We start from the raw sequence: 26063 nt of genomic DNA, 5'->3' as shown, positions 1-26063 counted from the left end.
GAGGCATCAGGAGTAGACAGGAGGTCCAGGGGTTTTTAGAAGGTTTCAGAATGTCCAGATGGTTCCAGGAAGAGTCAGGAGGTCCAGGAGTTCCAGGAGGAGTCCGGATTTCCAGGGGTTTTCAGAAGGTTTCAGGTGGTCCAGGGGGTTCCAGGAGGAGTCAGGAGGTCCAGGGGTTTTCAGGGGGTCCAGGAGGAGTCAGGAGAAATCAGGAGGTCCAGGGGGTTCCAGGAAGAGTCAGGAGGTCTAGGGGTTTTCAGGGGGTCCAGGAGGAGTCAGGGGGAATCAAGAGGTCCAGGGGGTTTCAGGTGGTTCAGGAGTTCCAAGAGGAATCCGGATGTCCAGGGGTTTTTAGAACTTTTCAGGAGGACCAGGGGGGTTCCAGGAGGAGTCAGGAGGTTCAGGGGTTTGCAGGAGGTTTCAGGAGGTCCAGGGGGAATGAATCGGATTTCCGTATTCTAGTCCCGCCGGAACTTGATTCATTTTTATATTCCTGCTCATGCCATAAACGTCTGTTTTTGTGCCTTTACTTGCCTAAGTGGCTAAAGTGCTCATGTGCTTGACTGTAGTTAATATATATACATAAGTGCGGGAAAATGACGCATAAACATGGCTTGTATGTGGTTTGAGTTCAGTTCCTATTTTGTTGGGGTGCGCGGCAGGATATGTATCCACTGGAGGCGTTCTTCGGTCTATAAAAAGCTGCCGCCATCTTATGGGCTCCAGTCGTGCGCCTCTCGGACGAGCTCCAGCCTGACGGACCGCGGAGGGAGGGGACCCCGACTCCCGCTGACGCTGCTTCACCCCGGCTTTTTCTCCTTCGGAGTGGCTTTTCCCTCACAGGACGGAGCGGACGGACTTTGCTGTGTTGACAAGGGTAGGCTCCGTGGTTCGGGCTGTGGCTCCCTACACTTTGTTTGGTTGTCGGGGTGTCCCCGAATGCTGGAGGATTGCAGACGGCTGTTGTGTACGGGCCAGCCGGGGATGCTGCTGCTGCGGCGGCAGCTCCGAACAGCTGCTTCCCGGGCACATATGTGGATTTATCCGCCGGGTGGGATCGATCCCGTTTTACCCGCAGTTCGAAGTGACTTTACCGGGCGGTTTTTGTCACGTAAACGGACAAGTTCGCCGTTGTTGACTAGATCCGCTAGATGTGGTTTAGTTTGTTAAAGCTCCGTGTGTGTGTGTGTGTGTGTGTGTGTGTGTGTGTTTCTTTGGGTCTTTGATGCTGTTCATGTGTTGTGGAACTACTGGTTAACTGCTGGTTACCGTTAGCTAACCACCCACAGGTTAGCTCCAGTTAGCACAACTACCATTAGCCCGCTGTGGACACATTCCTCCGTCCTGACTCACCTTTGTTCGGCTGTAGTTGGTATTTTTCTTGGCTATTTTTGTTCCTGTTTTAAAACAAACAACCTGATGACTGTCGGTTAACACTAGTTAAGTGGTTAAAACTGGTTAACACTGGTTAAACTCGGTCAGTGGGTTAAAGGTTCTTTTACTAACTCGTTCCCAGTAGCTTCAGTTGATGATGTGGGCTTTCGTCGAAAGTTGTTGAAGTTGTATAGTGAAGTCCGTTAAAAGTCGTATTGTTTGATTAAACCGTGTCTGGTTTTTTTTTTCGTGTGTGTGTGTGTGGGGGGGGGGGGTCAGGTCCAGGTTTAATTTGGGTTTAACTTTTGGGTTAAAGGGTCCGTGAGTGGGTTAAACAAAGACCGACAAAGACCCACACATTCCTCCAGCCGTCGGGTTTGGAGGAGGGAGACGAGGCGGAGCCAGAGTGAAACCCGAGCCGAGCTAGGCCGGGCTGGGGTCGGGGTGGGGGGTCCGGGACCGGGGTGGGGGGTAACGGGGTAAACTGGTCCGGACCGTCAGGTCCAAACACCGGGACCAATCACGGGTGAATCAGAAAGACGGACCAGAGATAAAACGGGCTGAAAAGCCTGTAATAAAAACTGACTTCAGATCAACGTTATCATGGTTTTTATTCTTTAATATTAATTTATTATTGTTATTGTTATTTTCACGCAGGTGGAAACAGGAAACAGCGGCTAGAAAACCTCCATCAGTATCTGCTGATGTTGGACATTCTATTGTAAATATGATGATTGAACTATGGAGTTAATTTAAAATAAAGACAGATTATTTATGCCTTTTAATGAGGCTGTGGTATTTTCATGCACCATGTGTTTCTATGAGATTATTATTATTACTATTAATAATAATAATAATAATAATAATAGTATAAAGGGTTTTCTTGTGTTCTTTATCAAACACCCGCTGGTTTCCGTCGGTGAAGTTTCCTTCTCGTGGTGCGTTTACGTGCTTCCAGGCTGAGCCGTGGCGGTAGAGGCATCCGTCCACATCCACCCGTGGTCTGTTTGAGGTAGTTAACATTGTAATTTCCCTTTGTGTTTGGAGGAATAGTTTAATTTATTTTGATAGGTTTTAACTTCTTTTTCAAAGACCAGCGGTTTAAACAGATTTTATTTTTGGTCTTTTTGTCCTGTGTTCCTAAAGAAAATTCTAGGTTTCCTTGGATTTAATTTGAAGGCGCATTAATTACCTGCTTAAAAAACACTGTTAACTTACTGGTGGAAAAATGACATGGATGCAGCCGTTTGTGGTGGTGTTGCAGAGATGGTGTTTTAATTTTACTTTTCAGTTTTAACTGAAGCTCGTTTGAGCCCTCGGTGCATTGGACCTGTTCTGGTCCTGTTCAGTCCTATTGTTGGTCTTTTAAATTAGTGTTGTTGTGTTCTGGTCCTATTCAGTCCTATTGTTGGTCTTTTAACTTAGAGTTGTTGTGTTCTGGTCCTGTTCAGTCTAATTGCCAGTCTTTTAAATTAGTGTTGGTCCTGCTCTGGTCCTGTTCTGGTCCTGTGGCTGTTTGCTGCTGTTTGTGGCTGAATGCGTCTGCAGACCAAACACTGCAGCGGCTGCAGACTGCGTTGAGCTCATTGTGTGGTTGGACGCTGGCAGTGGAGCTTGCTGACCCTGCACATTAAACCCAGACATGGGCCCACACATTAAACCCAGACCTGGGCCCAGTGTTGGACTGCTTTCACTCATTTATTCATGCGCATTCATTCCACAAGCGGTTTCTTCTGTTTGAAAATGGACTGTGCAGGACTTCAAATGTATTTAATTCTAAGTTCTGTTGTGACATTAATGTTTTTAACCCTTTGTATTTTCACATCACAAAATAACTTCTATGACCCAATCTCAATTCACCCCTTGGCCCCTCCCCCTTACTCATACCCCTCTGTTTTGTGCATTCATGTGAAGGGGTAGTGTTGTCCAGATTCTTGATTAGACTGAGGGGAGGGGCTAAGGCGGAGGGCTGTGTAGCTCTCGAAACAGAGATTTTCCAGGACCACACTACGAATGGAGGGGCAGGAGAAGTCTCCCATAATTCGGTTCCACTCATGGGTCAGATGGATGTAAACACAGTCAAACAGAGTGACCAACAGTCACCAAAAAACCACATAAATGGATGGACTTTCTTTGTAAACAACTGAATCATGTGATCAACTGTTTAATGTGGTTTCAATGTGTTCTAGATGTCAGTGTGGTGGTTTGTGGTTGATAGTGGTAAACAGATGTCGTTAGTGCGGTGGTTTGTGGTTGATAATGGTAAACAGATGTCGTTAGTGTGGTGGTTTGTGGTTGATAATGGTAAACAGATGTCGTTAGTGCGGTGGTTTGTGGTTGATAGTGGTAAACAGATGTTGTTAGTGCGGTGGTTTGTGGTTGATAGTGGTAAACAGATGTCATTAGTGCGGTTGATAGTGGTAAACAGATGTCGTTAGTGCGGTGGTTTGTGGTTGATAGTGGTAAACAGATGTCATTAGTGCGGTTGATAGTGGTAAACAGATGTCGTTAGTGCGGTGGTTTGTGGTTGATAGTGGTAAACAGATGTCCAAAGCCAATGGAACACAGACGGTTCCAGCTGCTGACCCATGGAGAGTTCTGTCCCAAACAAAGTTAGAACATCTGTCTATAATGACATCCATGACAGATGATGACGGAACAGGTCTGGAAGGGTTGGACCATTTCAGAGAGGAATGTTTACACCACTACCCCCTTAGAACTGGGGTTAAAGGGGGAGGGGCCAAGTGGTGGATTAGGATTGGGCCTAAATAACTTCAATTTCTTCAGACGTGTAAAGGAGACCAATGAAGTGTCCTGTTTTTTAGGGTGAATGATGTGGTGCTCCTCTAGTGAAGGTCTGTCTTCAGGCTCATTTGGACTCAGTGTGTCCTAGTACCAATACTGAATGTACTGTAGAACACCTCAACTGAATTATATCGGGTTAGGGTTAGGATCCAGGTCTGTTTAGGTTTAGGGTCCAGGTGTGTTTAGGGTTAGGTTCCAGGTCTGTTTAGGGTTAGGATCCAGGTCTGTTTAGGTTTGGGGTCCAGGTTTGTTTCACATGTGGAATCAACACCTTCTATTCTACCTATTCAATAAGGATTTGTACTAGGGCTGCACGATTTTGGCAAAAAAAAAAAAAACCCGATTTTTTTTATTTTTTTTTCCTCTAAAAACTCGATTTTCGATTTTGATTTCAATTTTTGGGTAAAACTACAAAAGACAACAGAAATCCGCATGTTGTTTTCGTGAGCAGCCCACAATGCAAGGCACTGCTCTGACCTCAAATCTGTGATGGTATCACATGATGAACCCACAGAAGTTTATTTTTTTTTAATTAAATCTTTATTGAATGAAGTAGAGTATACAAACAATGTATACAAGAAGAAAATAACATAAGTTTGCCAGGGGGAATACACTATAATACAATGTCCAAATCAGAGCAAATACTTACGTTTTTTATACCTTTTTTATACCTGCCTTTTTGTTTCCAGATTTATCTAACAGCTTTAAATAAAGTTCAACATCTTTCAAAAAATAAACAATATTTGGTTTTGTGTTACAGAACTTACATTTGTGAATGAAAAATTTAGCAAGTAAGAGGACTAAATTAATTATTTAAAAATAAATAAATAAAACATTTATTTATTTATTTATTTATTTTTCTGGGTATCTGGCCCACAGAAGTGATACCAATGTAAGTCAGTGACAGGCATCAGTCATGCGTGCGTGGACCACGTTAATATGAGTGATCCACATGCAGTTCTATTTAAATTGGGGGATCTCTGCGTGGAACAGACCGACCCAGGACACGCTGGAGGGATTCTATCTGTGGAGCTGGTGGATGTGTGTGGGCACAGGGCTGTCTGGGCTCCTCAGCTGAGGCTGCTGACCCCGAGACCCGGACCCAGATCGGAAGAAGACAGTACAGTACGGATCCGGGACAACGGAAGATGAGTGATCCGCATGCAGTTGTATTTCAGTTGCGGGATCCGTGCGTGAAGCCACGGCTTACATTGCTATAAGTACTGTGGGTTCATTAACAGATTTAAAGTCCGGTCATTGCACGGACTTCTGTGACAGACTGCTGTCACTGATAGGAGGAGGAGCCTATGGGAGCCCGCAGGCACAAGAGAGATGAAATCGATTTTACAATTTCCCTTTTTTAAAAATCGTCCTAATTAAAAAATCTGATTTCGATTTAAAATCGATTAATCGTGCAACCCTAATTTGTACAGATGTAGTGGTCACTCATACATCAGGATTATGGTATTGTACAGACGTAACATTCACTCATACATCTGGATTATCGTACTTGTACAGATGTAGCGTTCGCGCATACATCTGGATTATCGTATTTGTACAGATGTAGCGGTCGTTTATACATCTGGATTATCGTATTTGCACAGATGTAGTGTTCGCTCATACATCTGGATTACTGTATTTGTACAGATGTAGCAGTCGCTCATACATCTGGATTATCGTATTTGTATAGATTTAGCGGTCGCTCATACATCTGGATTATCGTATTTGTACAGATGTAACATTCGCTCATACATCTGGATTTTTGTATTGTACAGACGTAACATTTGCTCATACATCTGGATTATCGTATTTGTTCAGATGTAGCGTTCACTCATACATCTGGATTATCGTATTTGTACAGATGTAGCGGTCGCTTATACATCTGGATTATCGTATTTGCACAGATGTAGCGTTCGCTCATACATCTGGATTATCGTGTTTGTACAGATGTAACGTTTGCTCATACATCTGGATTATCGTATTTGTTCAGATGTAGCGTTCGCTCATACATCTGGATTATCGTATTTGTACAGATGTAGCGGTTGCTTATACATCTGGATTATCGTATTTGCACAGATGTAGTGTTCGCTCATACATCTGGATTATCGTATTTGTACAGATGTAACGTTCGCTCATACATCTGGATTTTTGTATTGTACAGACGTAACATTCGCTCATACATCTGGATTATCGTATTTGTTCAGATGTAGTGTTCGCTCATACATCTGGATTATCGTATTTGCACAGATGTAGCGTTTCCTCATACATCTAGATTATCGTATTTGCACAGATGTAGCATTTGCTCATACATCTGGATTATTGTATTTGTACAGATGTAACAGTCGCCCATACATCTGGATTATTTTATTTGTACAGGTGTAGCGGTCGGTCATACATCTGGATTATTGTATTTGTACATATATGTCCGTAGTTTTCATATTGTTTTTTTACTTTCCATGGTAACATTCCCATTAGTACAGCCCACCTTAACAGAATGTTTGGACAGTTTTGTGGGTGATTGAATCCTAAACTTAAACCCATCAGACAGATGTACTGGTTTGGCCCTTAACTGTATTTCTGTGTGTTTAATTATGTAGTGGATGCACTTTTGACATTAACTTGTGAATAGTCATACATAAACGTTGCATGTCAAAGTGCAGATATGCGTGACTACCGCTCTTTTCCCATGGTTTATTTGTCCTTTAACAGCGTATGTCTCCATTTGTCATCTCCTTACTCTTACAGTTTCCACTCAACCACACATGTTCCATTTTGTGTCTGTCTTCAAAGGAACCTCTGGTTTTTGTGACCTGATAATGGGAGGAGCTCCGGGCTCACAGGCACAGTCTGTCCTGACGGTCCGTTGTACATGTGATTGGATGTTGGATGTGTATGTGGGCCTGGATGGGCCACATGGTTCCCATCAGGCCTGGCTTCTGCCTGCTGTTCTGTGGTTAGGAGCTGCAGTCTTGGAGTCTGACTGTGTTTTAATGACACAGAGGGAGGTGTGCACCGTGGGGAGGAGGAGGAGGAGCTGATGCAGAGCAGGAGTTTGTCCTTTGGTGTGTTTGAATATGGACCACCATTCAACTCCAACACACACAGGTTTACTGTGACGGGTGGGCCTGGACGGGGTTTCTGTGTGGTCCACGTCTCCTCTGAAGGCCAGCTCGTCTATACTACTTGGACGATGTCAATCATTTCTGTTTATTGGGGTTTTTTTGTAGATAAACAAAGATCTGATCAATAATAAAATGAAATAATCCATTTTTATAATGGGCCATTGGTAAATGTTATGTTGCTCCAGCCTCTTGGTTGGACCGTCATCCTTTGATCGAACATTTAGGAGTTTGGATCGGCTTCACTCGATGTTCTCCAGGAAAATAAATGACCACCGTTAATGAAACTAAACAGGTAAAGGTCCATATTTAGGATACAGACTCTTATTGTATGTGTGAAACTCCTGAAAACGGGGCTTCCGTTGGACCTTTGAGGTTGGCTGTGGGTGAACAGTTTTAACTTAAACTAGGTGAAGTTTGCTTATATTAAGTTCAGTTAGTGTTTTACTCGGGTCATTCAATTACGTTCTAACTAGCACGTTGACCCGTGGGGAACCCTGAGTTCTAGATCCTCTGATCCAGTTCATTCCTTTACTTTCTTGGTAAATTCCACAGTCATTTTCAGTTGAATAACCTCTCAGTTGACATGTCTGTTTCTGCACAGGAAATGTGACACCATGGCAACATGGCCCTATTCTTTATTTGTTGCTAGGTAACCCACTTCAGTGATGATTCTATGATTCTGGGCATAGCAACGTGATTGTAAGGCTATTGTATTCCAAAATTACTAATATGCGCCAAAATGTTGGTCCTATCAACTTGCTGTTTTCACTAGTCTGTTCCTGGACTAAAAATCCATACACATGTCAAACTACAGCGGTCAGCGGATTCTGTGTGATGCTCGAGACACACACACACACACACACACACACTTCATCCACTTCCCTTATAGAATATAGATGAATTACTTGTTTTAAAGTTAAAAGCTATATTTCTCTTTTATTTGTTTACTTCTTCATATTTTATGCATTGTCTGTTTTATCTTGTACAGTGTCCTTGGGTGTCTTGAAAGGCGCTTATAAATAAAATGTATTATTATTCTCACTTCCACACACCTGTCATTCAGTGTTTTGTGTATGCATAGATCCACTGTGATCTGTAAGTCGTAACGTACATGTGCAAATGATAAACTGAGGCAGATTATTATTAAAATTACACTTATTTTACTGGTGACATTTGAGGTCGTTCATGGTTGTTTAGGGTTTCCACTTTTTTTATGAAAGGGTAACATTTACATACTGTAATTTAAAAGAGTTTTTACACTAAAACAAAGAGAAAAAATGGGAGTTTTAATTTTTTTTTTTTTATTAAGTTATGCTATTATTTTACTGGCCTATACTGACTTGAGGTCAAATTAGGTTGAATGTGGAACCTGAACTAAAATGAGTTTAACTTTTTTTTTTAATGCACATTTTCTTGCACTTTATTCTGTTGCTGCCTTGACTAGTGATTTTCCCTGTTGTGGGATCAATAAAGTCCCATCTATCCATATATTTATCTATAGGTTGGTATTTGGGATGTAACGATATGAAACTTTCATATCACGGTTATTGTGACCAGAATTATCAGTTATCATTGTCATCATGGTATTGTTGAAATGTGCTCGAAATGTTGAAAAAGTACTTAGACGAACACCGAAATAATTCAACCAGGTTGTATTTTGAAAAAAAACAAAACAAAAACTAATAGAATAATAGGCACTTTCTGTGGCAGAAACATTCAAATATTAACATGCCAACATCAAATGTGCAATCTGCATCAGGGCTGGAACTGATAGGATCTGATCAATATCAAGGCCATTGTCGTTTCTGCTTACCAATCCAATTCCAGATCAATTCTCCTATTGATTCCTGAGTGGGTTTTTGAGTGGGAATAAAAGTAGATGGACAGATCGGAGTGGAGACGGTTTGACCATTTTCCAGATCAAATCATTTACAGTGTCACACATATACACTATTATACACACATATACTCTATTACACACACATACACACTATTATAAACACTTATACACACATATGCACCATTATACACACATATGCACCATTATACACACATGCGCTATTATGGACACATATGCACTATTATACACATATATACTATTATAAACATACATAAACTATTATAAATACACATACACTATTATAAACACATATACACCATTATACACACATATGCACAGTTATACACACATATACGCCATTATACACACACATACTCTACTGTACACACATACAGTATTGTACACACATATATACTATTGTACACACATATACACCATTATAAACACGTATGCACCATTATACATACATATACACCATTATACACACAAACAAGATGTTTAATGAATAAATGTAAATATTCTGAAAGAATGAGGATTTAAAACATGTTGGTGTGATCTGGTCCAGACTGGTCAGTAGTTCAGTCCTGGTCAGTGACAGACCATCAGTGGCCTATGGTCATTTGACTCTGGAGGTCAGTCAGTGGATGTCCAGTTGCAGTTCCCTCAGGTCATAAATGCTCCTGTCCTCTGGTTTTTACTCAGATCATGTGTCTTTGTCTAGTTGAAGTTCACTGGTTTGGACCCATTTGAACTGGTATGAGTTTGTCCTGATGATCTATACTGTGGGCGGGTGAGGATCTGAAGCAGCGGGGGCCGGGACGGGGTTAACACTAGCGTGGACCGGGTCCGTGTGGGAGCTCTGTCCTACAGGTTCCTTCTACCATGTTTTCAGAAGCCAAACATTCCAAACTGCACACACACACACACACCTGGCGTGGAGCTGCTTCTCCAGGAAATGAGCAGTATTAGCCTCAGTTTCAAAGTTCGCTAATCGAACACAGTTATCATGGTAATTTAAAACGGATAATTTAAACGGTAATACTAACTGCCAGAAATATATCATTATACCGGTAAATGTTACATCCCTAATTGGTATACATATGCATGTATTTGTGTGATTTCAACATTAATCTTAGCAGTTCCAGGGTCTAATTCATCTGTGACAGAGTCAATAACACATTAGTATTTAATAATCCACTATCAGTCAAACACTATCATATATGCATTATTTCATGCTGTGGTAATTAACACTAGATTCAGAATTTTCATTGACTTAATTGCTCTGGTAAAACATCAGTCTATATCAGTGGTGTTAAACATGCGGCCCGCGAGCCAAAACCAGCCCGCCAAGGGGTCCAGTCCAGCCCTTCAATACAAAACTTACACAGAAGATATTAACAATCAGTGATGTAAAACTGGTTTTAGTTCAGGTTCCACATGAAGACCAATACAATCTAAAGTAAAATAATAGAATAAAAACCTATAAATAATGACTCCAAATTTTCTTTTTGGTTTAATGTTGAAAAAAATAACATTACATTTTGCCTTTAAAGAATAAGAACTCCAAATTTAGTGCAAAAACACCCAACATTAAATTATGAAAAAATTTATATTAACTATCCTTGAACAATAAAATGTGAATAATCTGAACGAATATGACCAATATTCTGCCTGTTACTAAATATTTTCTACCTTTGTAGAGCTAATCCATGTACATGTATAAATGATAAGTTGAGGTATAATATTGTTAAAATTGCACTTATTTTTCTTAAACTTCAGTTTTTTCAGGTTATTCACATCTCTTTTGTTTGGATAGTTTGTAAATGTAAATATTTTCATAATTTAATGTTATTTTTTTGCTCTAAATCAAAGAGAAAATGCATAGTTGTCATTAATTATATATTATGTTATTTTACTGGTCTGATCTGCTTGAAAGTGGAACCTGAAAGAAAATGAATTTGACATTCTTGATCTAAATACAAACAAACTATCCTTTAACAATAAAATGTGAATAACCTGAACAAATATGAACCACGTTAAATGTCTACAGAAACTTAAGTATAATTTTAACAATATTCTGCCTGTAACTAAATATTTTCTACCTTTGTAGATCTAAGCCGTATAATGTACATGTATAAATTATGAGTTGAGGCATAAAATTGTTAAAATTACTCTTACTTGTCTTAAGAAATTTCTAATTTTTTCAGGTTGTCAACTTTTTTTTTTTTTTTTTATGGGATAGTTTGTAAATGAAAATATTTTAATTTAATGTTATTTTTTTGCACTACTACAAAGAAAAAAATGTGTAGATGAATTTATAGGCTATTATGTTATTACTAGTGTGTTGACCCGTGGGTCATATTAATACCGATATGTAGGGACTGAAGTTGGTAAATGCGTCGTTCCTGGTTTTAAACTTAATTTCCCATCATGCAGCATGGTAGTGTGCTTCCCATCAAGCATCATGGCCATAACAATGTGATAATAAGACTATTGTATTCCAAAATGACTAATATCTCCCAAAATATTGGTCCTATCAATTTGCCAAGACATTTAATGTGGAGATACAGTGTTTCCGGTGGAATTGATCTGTTGGTGTGGTGGTTTGTAATTGGCGGGGGGGTTCAGTCGGTGGGGGGGACTCGGCCTCACGCATGCAGTTTGGGTGTGGGGGGGTACACGCCTGTGCATTGTGGTTGTTAACCGCACGTGTGTTGGTTTCCATCCTCCTTTCAATACTATGGGGGTACAGGGCGGTGCATCTGTGCCCCCCCCTGCAGATGTGAAAGTGAAACTTTACGCTTATTTATCTTTTCTCTACCTCCTGAAGCTTTGCAGACTTTCATTTTTTGGGGGGGGGGCAGGACGTTTGTCCTGGCCTGTTATCTATTGTACATATGTAGAATAAGTCTAATGCGACAGTGATGATTTTTTTTTTTTTGAAGTGTTTGGTGTGGTGGCATGGGTTTTGCTGTGGCACTGCACCACGGCAAAACCCATGCCAGTGGAAACGCTGAGGTGGGACTATTCCCTAACTGCAGGTACCAAAGTGAACAGTTAAAGACATGTACATGTATCAGAACTGTGCAGACACACACACACACACACACACACACACACACACAAAGAGCTTCCAGTATTAGGATGTAGATGACAGTATGACGGCAAGGCCAGGTCATGTTTGGTTATTCAAGTCTTTCTGTGGTTGCGGATGAATCACATCTAGACTTTTCTTCCACTGTCTTTTGTCAGAACATGTCAGAACTGGTCTGAGGTCATTGAAAAGGATTTCATCTACATTTTGGGAATGGCTTATCCAGAAATAATCAGACGTTCTTTTGAAACTGTTTGACGAGGGGTTTTCTGACCTACAGTGCTATATCTGTTTATCCAGGATTTTCTGGAGCGTTTTCCCCATTTCCTGTTTGTGTGAACTACTGTCACAACAGTTTTCTTTGAGTAGTGGTGAATTGGCTGTGTTTAGGTTTCCTTGTTTTTTTCCTGAATAATTCCCTCACTCTGCGCTCTCTTGCCGTCGCCACTGTTTACTGTTTGTGCACAGTGTGGTTTCAGCTTCAAAGCCAGAGGAGGAATGCTGGTGCCCTCCCCCTCCCTCCTGCTTTTCTCCTCCACCCAGTGCATCACTTCCTTCGTCCTTCCTCACCCAAAGTGTTGCTGGCTGTTCTACTTAATGGTGGCTTTGTGTGAGAGCTGCTGCTGTTTACATGTCTGGCTTCAAGAAAGGGAAGAGGCCCAAAACTGCACCTTCACTTCCACCTTCTGTGCCCTTCATTTCCACACACATGCCACTTCTTTGTGCTGATGCTTGTGCTGCAGTCTGAGAAGATGGATGTTAGACTGTCTGAGATTATGCAGACTTGATAGAACACAAGTACTAACACAAATTGGACTTTTTTTTCTCCGTGTAGATCAGGAAGCTGTGCTGGCCGTGGTTTGAGAAAGGAACATGGCTTCCCAGGGTGAGTTCATGTTCACCTCGACTGCCTTCATCTGTTTGCTTCTAACCTGGTCTGAAGCACAAAGACACCATGACCTGTACACAACATACTAATTCTTTTCCTCATTCAGGTTCAAATAGGCTAATTCATTCATTTCCATTTGTAATTCTGCACATATAGTCAAACTCCATGTCCAAGTAGATGCACAGTGAGGTATATCATAAGATGTTTCTGTGAAACTGGTCCCTAAAAGCAGGACAGGGGGTCTAAACATTCAAACCAGATGGAGATGATTGTTCTGAAGCAGGTTTGGAAGCACTTTGAGTCTGTTTGAAAAATAAATATTTACTGAGATAAAAGAAACTTTTTTTCAGATAGAACACATTTTTATATTATTTTTACATGATTTTTATACAAAATCTGCATGTAACATGGTAAAAAGGACACAAAAATTACACGCTACCATTTTTTTAATATCTCTGTTCTCTCACAGGTGCATTTTGGGAATCGAAGTGAATATTTAAGGCAGAGTGGTTCACAAAAATGACCGCTGTTGTAAAATCACTGGTGGTTTAAATGTGTTTAAATGTTCTGGATCCACATGTAACACCAGTGGACACGATGGGTTCTACATGTAACACCAGTGGACACGATGGGTTCCACACCAAACCTGGAATGAGACTGAGATTGATGAAAAACCCACTTGTGGATTAGAAAAACCACTAGGATCGACACATTGAACACAGTGTCTTTATTTAGAGTCTATAGAAGACCATTTACACATGTTTACACATCTAATGCACTGACCCCTAGGGAGATTTAATGTCCATATTTGGGTCCTATTTTTGGACCGAATATTTGGTCAAAAATACATTCATTATGGGATGGCTCAGGGCAAAAGGATATTTTTTTGCATTTATCTGAGGTCATCATTGGGTCCGTCCTGGGGTAAATATGTCTACATTTACCTTTTATTATTGGGTCTAAAAAGATGGAAAAGTGACAGATACTAAAATAAACCCAGTTTCATGGAAACACCTAACTACAGGGTCCAGCAATTCTCCACCTTCATCATCATCACTCACCTATCCATATAGTTATGATAGTGTTTATTATATAGTTCTATAGATGGTAGAGGTTTATAGTATTTGTACAAACTGTTGTAGTAGTAGTATATCCACTGTTAGTACTTGTATTTGTGGTAATAGTATATCCACCATTAGTACTTGTATTTGTAGTAGTAGTATATCCACTGTTAGTACTTGTATTTGTGGTAATAGTATATCCACTGTTAGTACTTGTATTTGTAGTACTTCTATCTGATCTCCTTTTATTAGTTCTAGTTCAGTTTTCTATTCATCAGTTCCATCCATGTGTCTCCTCCTACTTCCCCCTTCTCCCCCTTTTCCCCAGTCTATCTCTATCTCTCGCTTTTTCTCCTCCTTTACTCTCTCTCTTTAACCCTTTCTCTCCTCCTGTCTCTCATCCATCCTCCTCAGTCTGGGTCTGCTCCAGGTTTCTGCTGTTAAAAGGAAGTTTTTCCTTCCACTGTCTCCACTCACTAGTGTTTGCTCCTAGAGGATTCTGTTGGGTTTCTGTAAATTAGTTTATGCCGCGTTTCCACTACATGGAACCGGCTCAACTCGGCTCGACTCGACTTGGGTACCAGGTCCTATTCCAGACCATTTCCATTACAGGATACTACCCATTTTGCAGTACCTGGTCGTCATAGCGTTGCGCCGCGTTACTTCCGTGTTGTCTGCTCAGATTTGCTGATAAACTCACTCGTTGCATGTTGTCTCTTCAAGCTCACACTGAATTTTTACGTCTGAACCTCCTTGACAAACCATGGTGTAGTTTTACAGGCTGTCATCATGTGGATTAACCTACCGACATATTACTATAAACTTCCGCATCTGTGTTTGTAAAAGGGCGGGTCACAGAGACGACTCTCTGACCAATCAGTGGTCTGCAGTGTTTACACGTCACATTTTAGTATCTGGTCCCCAGTCCTGGAACCTCGGCGGAGGTGATACCAAAAAAGTAGTACCGGGTACCAGATTCCAGGTCCTTTTTCGTAATTGAAACGCAAAAAGACCGAGTCAAGTTGAGTCGAGTCGAGCCGATACCATGTAGTGGAAACACGGCATTAGAGTCTGGTTTGAACCAACTCGATATGTAAAGTGTCATGAGATAAATTTTGTTATGATTTGGAGCTATATAAATAAAATTTGATTGATTGAACAGAACAAGAGAAAATTTCAGTAGTTCTGTGTCCCCAAACAACTCACCTAAAATGAACCCCTAGCTTTTCCAACGCAAAGAAAAACCTGTTTCTCTGAATTGTAATGTGCTGTAACTGTCATTGGACCAGGTAGAAACCGGTTTCTCATTTGGAAGTTGTATAAGTTGATCAACTAGGCAATATTCACATTGTGTAATGAGGGTTTAACGTGTGCATTAAACAGACAAAACAAAGTGTGCTGATTTTTCTAATCCTGTTTGTTTCCAGCTGATCTGATGGAGCTGGACATGGCCATGGAGCCAGACCGTAAGGCAGCAGTCAGTCACTGGCAGCAGCAGTCCTATCTGGATTCAGGTATCCATTCAGGAGCCACTACAACAGCGCCCTCCCTCAGTGGGAAGGGTAACCCAGAGGAGGATGATGTCGACAACAACCAGGGCATGTACGAGTGGGAGCAGGGCTTCAACCAGAACTTTTCCCAGGATCAAGTACAAGGTAGGACATTGACCCCTACATATCTGAGTAATGACAGCCTTGTATTGGTGTAGATTAGTGTAAGAGCCAGTGTAGAAGGACTTGTTGGTTTTCCAGACATAGATGGTCAGTATGCCATGACGCGTGCCCAGCGGGTCCGTGCAGCGATGTTCCCCGAGACTCTTGAAGAGGGCATGCAGATCCCGTCTACACAGTATGATGCAGCAAATCCAACCAATGTCCAGCGACTGGCAGAGCCCTCACAGATGTTGAAACATGCTGTGGTCAATCTGATCAACTACCAAGACGACGCTGAGCTGGCAACCAGAGCTATTCCGGAACTCACCAAACTCCTCAATGATGAGGACCAGGTAGAAATCATTGAAACTTGGAGGTCATGGTACCGGCAACTGCATTTTTCTGTTTCATCCTCAAACTTTTGCATCTGTCTTCTCAAGGTTGTAGTAAACAAAGCGGCAGTGATGGTGCACCAACTTTCAAAGAAAGAAGCTTCACGCCACGCCATCATGCGCTCCCCTCAGATGGTTTCTGCCATCGTCAGGACCATGCAAAACACAAATGACGTAGAGACAGCTCGCTGCACTGCTGGAACCCTCCACAACCTGTCCCACCACCGAGAGGGTCTGCTGGCCATCTTCAAGTCTGGAGGAATACCAGCGCTAGTGAAAATGCTGGGGTATATAAGAACAAGCATGGCTCTTATACATCTAAATGATATCTGAAGTGTGTGTTCCTCTAGTGCAGGGGTGGTCAACCCTGGTCCTGGAGAGCCACTATCCTGCATGTTTTAGATGTATCCCTTTTGAACACACCTGATTCAAATGATCATCTTATGATCCAGCTCTGCAGAAGCCTGAGAACGACTGTCAGGTGGACTGCAAAAGGGAAACATCTAAATCATGCAGGACTGTGGCTCTCGAGGACCAGGGTTGGACACCCCTGGTCTACGGTATATTGTTTAATCCATTCATGTCTTTTCAAGCTTGACATGACAAATTTAAATGGAGGTGGTTAGAAATTGAATTTAATACACATCCTGTGGTCATGAACATCAAATCTGCAGTTCACCGGTGGATTCTGTCCTGTTCTACGCCATTACCACCCTCCACAACCTCCTCCTACACCAAGAAGGAGCCAAGATGGCAGTCCGTTTAGCTGGTGGTCTACAGAAAATGGTTGCTCTGCTCAGTAAAACCAATGTCAAGTTCCTGGCTATCACCACTGACTGTCTCCAGATTCTTGCCTATGGAAATCAGGAAAGCAAGGTGAAGGCTCCATCACTCCTCAGTGGGAGGGGTATAGGAGTGAACTGAACACAAACCAGATTAATGTTTAATTGATTTATGCTCATATGATATTGAATGTTTATATTATGTAAAATAATACTTTGACGTCTTTGAAAGGCCTAACCCCATGGTGTTCTCTTGGTGTAGTTGATCATCCTGGCCAGTGGAGGCCCCCAGGCACTGGTCAACATCATGAGGACCTACACCTACGAGAAACTGTTATGGACCACAAGCCGTGTCCTCAAAGTTCTGTCAGTGTGCTCCAGTAACAAGCCTGCCATTGTAGAAGCTGGTATGTCTGACCTCACTATTACATGTGTTGAAGGTGGTGCGAAAGGATAATTTTATTGTGCAAATCAAACTAATAGTTGTATGATTGTGTGTCCCTCTGTCCAGGAGGCATGCAGGCTCTGGGACTCCACCTGACCGACCCCAGCCAGAGACTGGTCCAGAACTGTCTCTGGACTCTCAGGAACTTATCAGATGCTGCCACCAAACAGGTGAGCTGAAAGAACTGCCACCAGCCTCAGTCAAGAATCAAGAAACTTTATTATCCCAAAGGGGCAATCCTCTATGCAGCCAGCAATAAAACACTGACAAAACACACCACACAACAGAATTCATAAAAACACAGTTCAGACAATTCATAAATACAGTAGTTAGATTATCAAGTGCTGTTTAAGAGGCCAATGACTATGAGTACAAAGGAGTTTTTATGTCTTTTCATCCTGCTTTTAGCCAGACTAAACCTTTGCACTGACCGGAGCAGCTTGAATTAGTTTTGAGTTGGTTTAATAATTCTCCATAAAAATGGGTTAGACCAACATCTGGGAGGTGATTAATCAAGGATTTACTAGTAACATTTAGTAGAATATTGAAAAACAGTGGAATCCATCAAATCATAGTGTGTTTTCAGACTTCATTACTGTTTGTGTCCAGGAGGGAATGGAGGGTCTTCTTGGAACCCTGGTCCAGTTGCTCGGCAGTGACGACATTAATGTTGTGACCTGCGCTGCCGGCATTCTGTCAAACCTGACTTGTAACAACTACAAGAACAAGATGATGGTCTGCCAGGTAGGTCCTCTCACATACCTGTTAGTCAGTTTGTTCCAGTGTACTTTCTGCTACTACACACTGTTTTTATTGTTTCCCTGTTTTCTGAATAAGCCATCATACTGTGTTGCCCTTAAGGTTGGAGGTATTGAGGCGTTGGTTCGCACAGTGCTCCGGGCTGGAGACAGAGAAGACATCACAGAACCAGCTGTTTGTGCGCTGCGTCACCTCACATCTCGACACCAGGATGCAGAGATGGCCCAGAACGCCGTCAGGCTGCACTACGGTCTGCCTGTTGTTGTAAAGTTACTGCACCCCCCCTCACACTGGCCACTCATTAAGGTATGTTCACACCTTCTGCAGTGCGTCATTTACTTTGTGAGGTTAAGAGGTAGGTTGCACTGGACCACATCTTAAAGATGACATAACATGGCTTGAAATGCACATCGTTGTGTCAGTAAAAGTGGAGTTGGGCTCGAATCCATGTTGGCAGCTGATCTCCTTCTAGCCTTAAAGGCAGGAGTGTTTTGTTGTGCGCTGAGAAAGCAGTGTTTCACTGATGGATGTTTCTACAGCCTGAAGCACATCAGCAGATCTTATTGTTTTGGTCCGAGTCCAGTGCAGATACAGCTAAATGCACCTGTAACTCCTGGCTTTGTACTACTGCTTATCTTGGACATTTGGACATTCTCTAGCTTAGATTATTTATCCACTACTACAGTTTGGTGCTAATGAGTTGACTCTTGTTGTATGACTGTTTATGCATGCTTAATGGGCTGTTTGTGTCCATCAGGCTACAGTTGGTTTGATCCGTAACCTGGCTCTATGTCCTGCCAACCACGCCCCCCTGAGGGAGCAGGGCGCCATCCCCAGACTGGTCCAGCTGCTGGTCAGAGCCCACCAAGACACACAGAGACGCACCAGCATGGGGGGGACACAGCAGCAGTTTGTGGTGAGAAAACACAGTAGAGTACTGTAAAAAAAAAATAAAATAAAATAAATAAAAAAACCACACACACCACACTGACAGAAAAACATCAGACCCTCAACTCTGCCCAACGACGGTACGCAGTCCAAAAGGTCGTAGGGTTAACAGACGTCCAATCGGTCAACTATAGAAATGGATGTTCAATTGGTCAACTTTAGAGGTGGATACTGTAAAAGGTCAGCCTTAGAAGTGGACACTGTAAACCAGACATGGGCTCAGTGGTTTGTTTTTCCTGCTACTTTACCGTATGAGAGTAAAGCCAAACCGGTTCCAAGGGCGGGTCTGTAGTGGAGGCTCTGTTTGGACACTGAACCTTGGGTTTGTCTTCAGGAGGGGGTTCGTATGGAGGAGATCGTGGAGGGATGCACAGGAGCTCTTCATATCCTGGCCAGAGACGTCCACAACAGAATAGTCATCAGAGGACTGAACACCATTCCACTGTTCGTACAGGTAAACACATGTTGACCTGTACTACCAGGTCTCGGTTAAGTCCAGACTCAAGTCCAGCTTGAGTTTAACATGAGTCTGAATGTGTTGGAGATGGGATCATAGTAGGGTGGACGTAAATGTCCATGTTAAGTTCAGTAATTGTAGAAAAAGTTTGTGGTGCATCCTCACATTTTTAGGCTCTGTTCAGATGGCGGGTTTGATGTTGCTGAATTGTGGAGGTTGTTGGTGAGAATCCCATCTTGTTTTGCACACAGCTCTTGTATTCTCCCATCGAGAACATCCAGCGTGTAGCGGCCGGCGTCCTGTGTGAACTGGCCCAGGATAAAGAGGCGGCTGAAGCCATCGAAGCAGAGGGCGCCACCGCGCCGCTAACGGAGCTGCTACACAGCCGCAACGAAGGAGTCGGTACGTGGACAAACGCAACACACAACCTTCAATCATCAGCAGGAACCGAGTCAACGCTGAGCAGTTCTGAGACCACCAGTGGGTCTGAAACCTGTAAAAATGTCCATGGTGTCTTCACAGCCACGTATGCAGCAGCTGTTCTGTTCCGTATGTCAGAGGACAAACCCCAGGACTACAAGAAACGCCTGTCAGTAGAACTCACCAGCTCCCTCTTCAGGACAGAACCAATGGCATGGAATGAGGTATGGCTATTTAGCGCACCGACACCGCTCTGACATGTTCAGGCCTCTACCATGTTGGAGTGATTGCCCTTATCCTGGTCCTGAAACTTCATTTGGCCACTCCCACATCGTGGGTGTGGCCATTGCAGAAAATTAAATGTTTTGCATTAAATATAAATGTTGAACTGCTCAACATGTAATAGGGCCTACTGTTAACTTCAAAAAGAATTAGGCCTGTTGAGTGCTTGTTTTTTCATGATAAAAAAACAAAACAGACACCCCTGCCTGTCTTTTGACAAATTGTACTCTTCTGCATACTCGGGGTGTGTGTGTGTGTGTGTGTATGTATATATGTGTGTATATATATATATATATATATATATATATATATATATATATATATATATATATATATATATATATTAGGGCTGCACGATTAATCGATTTTAAATCGAAATCGGATTTTTTAATTAGGATGATTTTTAAAAAAGGGAAATCGTAAAATCGATTTCATCTCTCTCGTGCCTGCGGGCCGTGCACTTGCGGGCTCCCGTAGGCTCCTCCTCCTATCAGTGACAGCGGTCTGTCACAGAACTCCGTGCAATGGCCGGACTTTAAATGTGTTCATGAGCCCGCAGTACTTATAGCAATGTAAGCCGTGGCTTCACGCACGGATCCCGCAACTGAAATACAACTGCATGCGGATCACTCATCTTCCGTTGTCCCGGATCCGTACTGTACTGTCTTCTTCCGATCCGGGTCCGGGTCTCGGGGTCAGCAGCCTCAGCAGAGGAGCTCAGACAGCCCTGTGCCTACACACATCCACCCGCTCCAGGATAGAATCCCTCCAGCGTGTCCTGGGTCAGTCTATTCCACGCACGGATCCCTCAGTTTAAACAGAACCGCATGTGGATCACTTATATTAACCTGGTCCACGCACGCACGCACGCACGACTGATGCCTGTCACTGACTTACATTGGTATCACTTCTGTGGGCCCAGATACCCAGGAAAAAAAATAAATAAATAAAATTTAAAAAAAAAACAACAACACACACACACATATATAAAAAAAATTAAATAATTAATTTAGTCCTCTTACTTGCTAAATTTTTCATTCACAAATGTAAGTTCTGTAACGCAAAAACAAATATTATTTATTTTTTGAAAGATGTTGAACTTTATTTAAAGCTGTTAGATAAATCTGGAAACAAAAAGGCTATAAAAAACATAAGTATTTGCTCTGATTTGGACATTGTATTATAGTGTATTCCCCCTGGCAAACTTATGTTATTTTCTTGTTGCATACATTGTTTGTATACTCTATTTCATTCAATAAAGATTTAATTAAGAAAAAATAAACTTCTGGGGGTTCATCACGTGATACCATCACAGATTTGAGGTCAGAGCAGTGCCTTGCATTGTGGGCTGCTCACGAAAACAACATGCTGACTTCTGTTGTCTTTTGTAGTTTTACCCAAAAATCAAAATCGAAAATCGAGTTTTTAGAGGAAAAAATCGGGATTTTTTTTTTTTTTTTGCCAAAATCGTGCAGCCCTAATATATATATATATATATATATATATATATATATATATATATTACACATACACACACACACACATAGATACACGAATGTGTTGGAGATGGGATCATAGGTTTCAGTCATTTCCACTGACTGTGGAAAGTCCAAAGTCCTCTTTTCAGATTAAAGTCCATTTTGCATGTCATTTGGAAATCAAGGTCCCAGAGTCTGGAGGAAGAGTGGAGAGGTACAAAATCCACATTGCTTGAAGTCCAGTGTGAAGTTTCCACAGTCAGTGGTGATTTGGGCTGCCATGGCATCTGCTGGTGTTGGTCCACTGTGTTTTCTGAAGTCCGCAGTCAGCACACCCATCTACCAGGACATTTTAGAACACTTCATGCTTCCTTCTGCTGAGAAGCTTTATGGAGATGCTGATTTCATTTTCCAGCAGGACTTGGCACCTGCCCACACTGCCAAAGGTGCCAAAAGCTGGTTCAATGACCATGGTGTTACTGGGACTGATGGAGCAGAAAACTCATCTGAGTTGAACCCCATAGAGAATCTATGGAGTATTGTCAAGAGGAAGATGAGAGACACCAGATCCAACAATGCAGATGACCTGAAGGACACTATCAAACCAACCTGGGCTTCCATTCCACCTGAGCAGTACCACAGGCTGATCACCTCCATGACACCACACATTGATGCAGTAATCCATGTAAAAGGAGAACCAACCGAGTCTTGAGTACATAGAAATGAACACACTGTTCAGAAGCCTGACATTTCTGTTTAAAATATCCTTTTTTAATTGATTTTATGCAATATTCTAATTTTCTTAGACACAGAATTTTGGGTTTTCATTATCTGTAAGCCATGAACATCAAAATTTCAAGAAATAAGGCTTGAAATATTTCACTCTATGTCTAATGAGTCATATAATATATGGGTTTCACTTTCTGAAATGAGTGACAAAAAATATTGAACTTTTTCATGATATTCTAATTTTTTGAGCTGCACCTGTATGGATGTGGATCACCGGGACACAATGGGAGAACCGGGTCCAGCTGTGATCAGACACTAACAAGTTGGGTCTGGTTCTTACCGTGGCCCGGTTCCACTCCACCGGTCCCCGCTCAGATCCGGCCTGTTAATGTAACCCTCCCATCATAACACAGTGACAGAGCATTGTGCGCAGACTCAGATCGCAGTGACTGGGGTTCAGCAGATCCACACACAGGATGTCAGTGGGTCTCAGTAAACAGTCATGTTCAGTCCTGTGTCAAAGTCTCTGGTCCTCGTCCTCATCCATGTTAATACAAAACAAAATGAGGGCCACTCTATTTTGGAAAGTGCTGGGAATTCGAACTCTGTGATTGATTGATTGGTTTGTAATATTAAGTCAAGCCAAAGCTACTTACAGAGAGGTGAAACATTTGGAAAAATAAAACTGTCAAAAATGTTATGTCCCGAGATGCTCCAGACAGGACTGAAAGAGGACGTGTACAGGTAAAAGAGGACGTGTACGGGTAAAAGAGGACATGTGGACACCCTAACCTGAGTGGTTGTTTGTCTCTGCAGACTGGAGAACTTGGTCTGGACATGGGCGCTCAGGGAGAACCTCTGGGATACAGACAGGAAGGTAAGTCCCCTAAAGGCTCTGTGGACCAGAACAGCCATGTCTAAGTATACTGGATGACTTGGACACAGTGGACACTGGACACTGTCCAAACATGGCCAGTGTCCATCTGATGGCTGGTTAGGGTTAGTGGTGAACAACACCCGACATGGATTTGAACCTGATGACAGTGTCACACTGGTGGCTTTGACAAATCCAACAGTCTAATCCAGTCCAGTGTAATCCAGTCCAGTCCATTCTAATCCAGTCTAGTGTAGCCCAGTCTAATCCAGTCCAGTCCAGTCTAGTTGACTGTCACCAAGTCATTGGTCCAGTATTTCATCCAGGACCTGGAAACCACAGGCCACTTGTAAAGTTTGTGCTGGAGGGCGTGGATGTTCTGTGACATGGACGTTCTGTGACATGGACGTTCTGTGACGTTTTGCTGTGTGGGTTTGATCAGAACTACCGTGTGAACGCTTGGTTTGTTAACCTGCCTCTAACAATGCTCTGCTTCCCCTGCCCCTCCTCCTCTACCTTCATCTTCTATCTTCTCCTCTACCCTCCGCCATCCTCTCCTCCTCCATCCTCTCCTCCTCCATCCCCCTCCCAGACCCCAGTTACCGTTCTTTCCATTCGGGGGGGTACGGAGGGGACTCGATGGGCATGGAGCCCATGATGGACCATGATCTGGGTGGGGCCCACCACCCTGGCCAGGACTACCCCCCTGTAGAGGGTCTTCCTGACCTGGGCCACGCCCAGGAGCTGATCGAAGGCCTGCCCCCCGGAGACTCCAACCAACTGGCCTGGTTTGACACCGACCTGTAAATACGAGCCCAACATTAACTACACTTTGTACTAGGTAAGACTAACTAACCCACCCAGCCAGCAGGTTAAAGAGGAGGGGGAGGGGCCAGTGTGTCAGACTAACTAACCCACCAACCCAGCGGGTTAAAGAGGAGGGGGAGGGGCCAGTGTGTTAGACTAACTAACCCAGCAGGTTAAAGAGAAGGGGGAGGGGCCAGTGTGTTAGAGCAACTAACCCACCTAGCCAGCAGGATAAAGAGGAGGGGCCAGTGTGTTAGACTACATAACCCACCCACCCAGTGGGTTAAAGAGGAGGGGAGGGGCCAGTGTGTTGATTGATGGGGCTGATGCATGTTCATACTCCTCTAATTCCACTACTCCAATCTGGTGTGTGTGTGTGTGTGTGTGTGTGTGGGGGGGGGGGGGGGTCAGTGTATGTGTGTGGGTGTGTTTTGGTTTGTGTGTGTGTGTTTGTGTGTCAGATTCTTCCCATCCTTGGTGCTCTGCCTCCTCATCACCTTTTTCCTCTTTCTGCCTGTGTACAGCTGTATCATGTGATCTGGATGAACCTGCATGGTGATTGGCCCATCTGGAGGAGGCGGGGTTTCAGAAAGTGCCTGAAGACGACTCTCCAACAGCGAGCAGAGGTTCCTGTAGTTCTGCAGGAGCTCCACAGGGTTGTGTATCAGCCCGACCGTGGGCAGATCTGACCCTGACATGACACACAGTCTGATCTGATGTTGAATTATTATCCGTTTGTCTCTTATGTTTGACTTTTCACTTTTGCTTTTACTTTTTTATTCCGTTTTTCTCACGTCTGTAATGGTACAGGTTGATTTTTAACTTTGTCCTTATTCTGAATTTATGATACTCATCTGGGTTTTTTGTGTCTTTTGAATATGTTCAGTTTTTCTTTTTTTTCATTTTTTTTTTTTTTTTTTTTGATAATGCGACGCTCCAAGTACAAACCTGACATTTTCAGTGGTGTCCAAACACTCGAGTTCATCATTTGACTTGTATTCTGATCAACCGGTGTAACATTGTGTAGCTTTTGTATAAAACAGGAATTGGAAACATGGTCCAAATATGAAGCTATTTTCTTGCTTTAAAGGCGGCATTGGGGTGTCTCTTCTGTTCCAAAGGGGGTGTGCCTGACCGAGCTGGTGGGTGTGTCCGGACCAGATGGAGGAGGGCTCTTACTTGTCCGCTGTTACTAAGGGGTGGGGTTGTGGGAGGAGCTGGTTGCTGTAGCCTGCTGTGTTCAATAAAATGGACTCATTTCATGTGGATGCCTCCATGTCTCATTTACAAACATCTCCAACAGGTTCCTACCAGCCCCAGTCCCCCCCCTCCCCCCAGGCTCTGTAGCAGTCTGGAATCTACAAATCTGCATTTAATACCTTCAAGTCTTTAAAAGGTATTCATTGTGATATTGGAGGTCTTCAGTTCTATTCCCATAAACCTGTTGTGTTGACTTTAAATGTCTGTTAGAGTTTGTTTATGTTCTACATTGAAGACGCAGACAGACACAGTGTTCTGTTCCTCCCATGCGTACATTATGTGCGTTATTCTGTCCGTTTTCCAGGAGCTTACAGATGCAAACCCGGACGGATGAAAGAGAGCAGTACCACCGGGAACAGTGGAGGCAGTGTTGAACAGAATAATTTAAATAAACAGCGGAACTTTTCAAAGAGCGACTGTGAGTTGGTGAAAAACTACCGACATATTTATGAAAACTATCCTTCTGAATATGAACTGTGTTCGACCCATTCAGACCGCACAATTTATACTGAAATTAGAACCAGTTATCACTAACTGAAGAAATGATCACAGGACATTCAGCCCAACATATGAGCAGCTGTTAACCACGCCAC

The 26063-nt window shown here is 42.7% G+C and overlaps 1 protein-coding gene across 3 annotated transcripts; it reads left to right on the top strand.

The window, feature by feature from the left end:
• Window positions 1-715: 715 nt before the first annotated feature.
• LOC115435685 (catenin beta-1) lies at window positions 716-25472 on the top strand. Of its 3 annotated transcripts, none has more exons than XM_030158261.1 (17): window positions 716-877; window positions 13071-13121; window positions 15613-15840; window positions 15937-16190; window positions 16278-16516; window positions 16904-17105; window positions 17274-17418; window positions 17523-17626; window positions 18066-18200; window positions 18318-18521; window positions 18973-19131; window positions 19498-19617; window positions 19872-20022; window positions 20143-20264; window positions 23346-23406; window positions 23996-24244; window positions 24735-25472. In XM_030158261.1, exons 2-16 carry the CDS (start codon window positions 13109-13111, stop codon window positions 24208-24210), a joined length of 2352 nt encoding a protein of 783 aa, XP_030014121.1. In that variant the 5' UTR covers window positions 716-877; window positions 13071-13108; the 3' UTR covers window positions 24211-24244; window positions 24735-25472. The 3 variants fall into 3 exon arrangements, with proteins under 3 accessions (XP_030014121.1, XP_030014120.1, XP_030014123.1); XM_030158260.1 differs by having other exon boundaries at window positions 13071-13125; window positions 15605-15840; XM_030158263.1 differs by lacking the exons at window positions 716-877; window positions 13071-13121 and adding an exon at window positions 15358-15418.
• Window positions 25473-26063: the final 591 nt, after the last annotated feature.

Source organism: Sphaeramia orbicularis, chromosome 16 (genome assembly GCF_902148855.1).
Source record: "Sphaeramia orbicularis chromosome 16, fSphaOr1.1, whole genome shotgun sequence".
NCBI classification, from domain to species: Eukaryota; Metazoa; Chordata; class Actinopteri; order Kurtiformes; family Apogonidae; genus Sphaeramia; species Sphaeramia orbicularis.
This window is presented reverse-complemented; position numbering and strand designations above follow the sequence as displayed.